The sequence below is a fragment of the Octopus bimaculoides genome, chromosome 10 (genome assembly GCF_001194135.2).
Source record: "Octopus bimaculoides isolate UCB-OBI-ISO-001 chromosome 10, ASM119413v2, whole genome shotgun sequence".
NCBI lineage: Eukaryota > Metazoa > Mollusca > Cephalopoda > Octopoda > Octopodidae > Octopus > Octopus bimaculoides.
In genome coordinates, this window is record NC_068990.1 from 14,482,410 (window position 1) to 14,486,657 (window position 4,248).

Sequence of the window (4,248 nt, forward strand, 5' to 3'; positions counted from 1 at the left end):
TTCGAGTACTATTTTTTCCCACCTTGTTTCACATTTAGGTACTTACTCGTGTGTGTGTGTGTGTGTGTGTGTGTGTGTATGTATCCATTATTTAAACATAATAATTTACTCATTATTCCAACATAAATTGAAACACTCTTATTTGCAAAAATAGTCATAAATTCTGTATAATACTTCCAAACATTCATTTGTTTTATTATTTACCCTTAATCAAATATGGCAGCTCAATAAAAATATGAACAAATTGTAGCAATGAAAGTGGCTTGTATAAAGCTTTGTGAGATGATAAAACAGCTGAGGAAAGATTAAGGACTGTACTGAATGCAATGTGCGGCCATTTTATATTGTAAATATATATAAAACAGTGTCTGCCTGTAAACTTTCATTAACCAAAAACCTAAGACATTTATTTTATGATAAAAATGAATAATAGGTAAATATATATGCTGCACCTGGTACATTAAATTTCTGTAAGATATTTACTGAAGTATTTGAAATAATTGGATTTACCTGTAGAGGTTAATATTGTTGAGTGAGTAATTTCTGAAATGGAAATTAGTAAGGTAAAATATGCCGAATATTTAGCAAACATTGAATTTATTGTTTATAATGGCTTATTAATGATTTATGAATTTCACACATGATGCAATGAATGAGAAGATGAAGAATTATAACACAGAGGTTACACAAAGGATAACTGGTATTTCCCAGAGGATGACAAACCAGATCAGTGACTGGTGTAAGGTTCCAGCAAAACTAGATAACATGGTAGGAGAATAGTTCCACAGATAAGGCCGTAAGTATTAAAAGACAAGTCTGGAATGACTGGAAGAAAGGAAGCAGCAGAAAGTAACATCAAGTAGCAAGAAGAGAAGCTAAATCTCAGATGTATTTAACAAAGAGAGAAGACAAAAGTAAGAAGTCTGCTCCTGTTCTTAGGTGTGAAGATCAGAAGTTTGAGGTAATCTGAAATGTAAGACAATGTGAGAAAAACAATAGTGATGTCGTTAGTGGAGTAGTGTATGCAGAACTATAGTGGGGAACTTGCTCTTACTGATACTGTATAGAAAAAAACATGGCAATGCTATTAAGAGGGACTGTTGTATGAAGAAGCCCTCAGAACTTACTACTGATGTTCTTAAAATCCCTAGTAGAGTAGACAATGAGCTAGTCACCCACATAGTAAATCAAGTGTACAAGCAGGTGTCATATGCATGGACTGACATAGCAGCAGCATTGTCAGTTGCTTCAAAGAAAGATGCAGAAGAGAGTGTAACCTGCATAAATATCAAACTGCTAAACAAGGCAATGAAAGTTACAGAAAAAAGTCACGTTAATAGCTCAGTTGATTAGGAAACAAATTAACATTGATGAGATGCAATTCAGCTTTGTGCCACAAAAAAGTACTACTAATACCATCTTCCAAGTGAGAAAACTGCAGAAGTATCTAACCAATTGTAAACTCTAAACCTCGCATTTGTTGACAGGGTTCCAAGCTCCATAATCTGATGATCATTAAGGAAGCTAGGGGTTAATGAATGGCTTGTATATAAGTCATGAACAGAGATAGAGTAGCAAGGTAAGATTCAAACCCTTTTGTTCATCATATCTTTCCAAGCTTTAAAAGTCTACAGCTGGCTGTCCATAAGAATTTCTAATGGCCTGGTTCTCATGACTAAATTTGAAGTAGAATATGAGATGGAATCTAAAATATGGAAGTAAAAACCTAGGATTGAAGAACCTCAAAGTAAACTTAACAAAGACTAGGATAATTTGGGATTATGAAAGAAAACAGGACCCTGTTACTACCTGGGAAATGGCCATGCTTGATAAGCAGAAAAAAGGTAATAGGAATTCCATTACTTTTTCTGTACCTTTGTAAGCTTTGGATACACATAAGATCAAGGACATTAGGAAGCACACAAGCCTATCAGGTCTTTTGTAGTATAGTTACATTTGATTCTATATTGAATACTAATTATAATTTTCTGCATAATTAACAGCTAAAGGTAATCTACAAGAGAAATATTTACACCATCTTCTCAAAAAATGTTTTTGAAGATTTTATCTATTTATGTCATTATTATTTAATAGAACTGAATCATAAATAGTATTAAATACTTTGAAAATAAATGTGGATATTTAGAGGAAATGATTACAACCATTACAAGGTTTTTATTATGTATTAAGACTGTATTTGTACCTGAATTCTTCCAAAAATCTATAATGGAACAAAAAAAAATGAAAAGTAAATGATGATGATCTAGAATACACATCTGTGCAAACGTATGACTGAGTGTATAACTTGTGAACTTCTCCAATAAATTATACAGCAATGATATTCTAGATCAGGTTGTATCAGAACTTTGCTACACTACAGGTGAAATAAGCATTGGAGATGTTGTGTCCCATGCAGAAACTACAGCAGCTCATTAGAGGTATTGTGAGCTCTTTTTCTGAATCTATCTCAGTCTTGGAAACCTTTTGCCTGCATACATAATGCATCATTATCATCACTTAACATCACTTATCATCACTTAACATCACTTATCATCACTTAACATCACTTATCATCACTTAACATCTGTTTTCCATGCTGGCGCAGGTTAGATTGTTTGACAGGAGCTGGCAAAGCTGGAGGGCTGCACCAGGCTCCAGTCATCTGTTTCAGCATGGTTTCTACAGCTGGATGCCCTTCCTAATGCTAACCACTTTACAGAGTGTGTTGGGTCCTTTTTATGTGGTGCCAGCATGGGTGTGGGTGCTTTTCAGGTGGCACAGATGCTTTTCACATGATGCTGCATCCAACTGTAAAAATTCTACTACAATTTACTACTCTTTTACTCTTTCTTTTACTTGTTTCAGTCATTTGACTGCGGCCATGCTGGAGCACCGCCTTTAGTCGAGCAAATCGACCCCATGACTTATTCTTTGGAAGCCTAGTACTTATTCTATCGATCTCTTTTGCCGAACTGCTAAGTTACAGGGACATAAAGACACCACAGCATCGGTTGTCAAGCGATGTTGGAGGGGGGGGGACAAACACAGACGCACAAACATACACATACATACACATATATATATATATACATATATACGATGGGCTTCTTTCAGTTTCTGCCTACCAAATCCACTCACAAGGCTTTGGTCGGCCCGAAGCTATAGTAGAAGACACTTGCCCAAGGTGCCATGCAGTGGGACTGAACCCGGAACCATGTGGTTGGTAAGCAAGCTACTTACCACACAGCCACTCCTGCGCCTATGTACTGTTAATGTTTTCAAAATGTATCTCAATTATGATAACATGATAAGATATAACAAGCATGAAAAATATTAGCCTTCTTTATATTTTCTTTCAGAGAAATAAATAGAAAGAAAAACACAATTACCTGGGAAGCAAGCCTTAATAGAGAGCCAGACTTGATAAATTGTAACCATTGGCTCTGGAGACTCAAGAACAATCTTTAACTTTTGAGCTTTTATTTCATTCTTTAGTAGAAGACTTTCTGTGATATCTGTAGCTAAGAGTTTGTATGTCTGTGTTGTTTCATCCCATGTACTGACAGAGAAAGTTTGAACATTTCCTCTCAAAATCACTTCGACTAGTGTCACGCCAGCTGAGCTATTTGTAAGAGTTACAAGGAGAGTTGGTTTCTCTTCACTGATTGGAACTGGAACCAACCATCCTGGTCGACCAGGCCGAACATTGGTGATTTTGTGTCCTTCGAAAACTGGAAATCCAGTAATGGCACTGTCAGGGATAAGTACAGGCTGCTCCATTCCATCAGTAACAACACATGGCACTGTAAATAATAGAAGCGTACATGAAATAATATTACATGGTTTCAAATTTTGGCACAAGGCCAGCAATTTTGGGAGAAGGAGTTGAGTCGATTACATCGACTCCCAGTGTTCAACTAGTACTTATTTTATCAACCTCAAAAGGATAAAAGGTAAAGTCGACATCGGCAGAATTTGAACTCAGAACATAAAGATGGACGAAATGCCGCTAAGCACTTTGCCCGACATGCTAACGATTCTGCTCACTCACCACCTTACTTGCAATATTACATCAAAAACAGTTTAATTCTCTGTATCATTATTATCATCATTATTATTATTATTATTATTATTATTATTATTATTATTATTATTATTATTACAAGGCTGAAAGGAATGAGGACTGAAAAATTCCACTTTGGTAAAACCCTCATTGACATTTTCAAGTTTCACTTGAAAACGAAAGTG

General features: G+C 35.6%; 1 protein-coding gene across 1 annotated transcript in view; it reads right to left on the reverse strand.

Annotated features, from left to right (window-relative positions):
• Nucleotides 1–935: 935 nt before the first annotated feature.
• The window catches only part of LOC106875009 (uncharacterized), a 118,310-nt gene continuing 114,997 nt past the window's right edge, over nt 936–4,248 (reverse strand). The window contains exons 61-63 of the mRNA XM_052971232.1: nt 3,390–3,803; nt 2,122–2,221; nt 936–966 (exon numbers count right to left, since the gene is read on the reverse strand). Coding sequence (XP_052827192.1) covers nt 936–966; nt 2,122–2,221; nt 3,390–3,803 — 545 coding nt within the window. The remainder of the gene's footprint in view (nt 967–2,121; nt 2,222–3,389; nt 3,804–4,248) is intronic.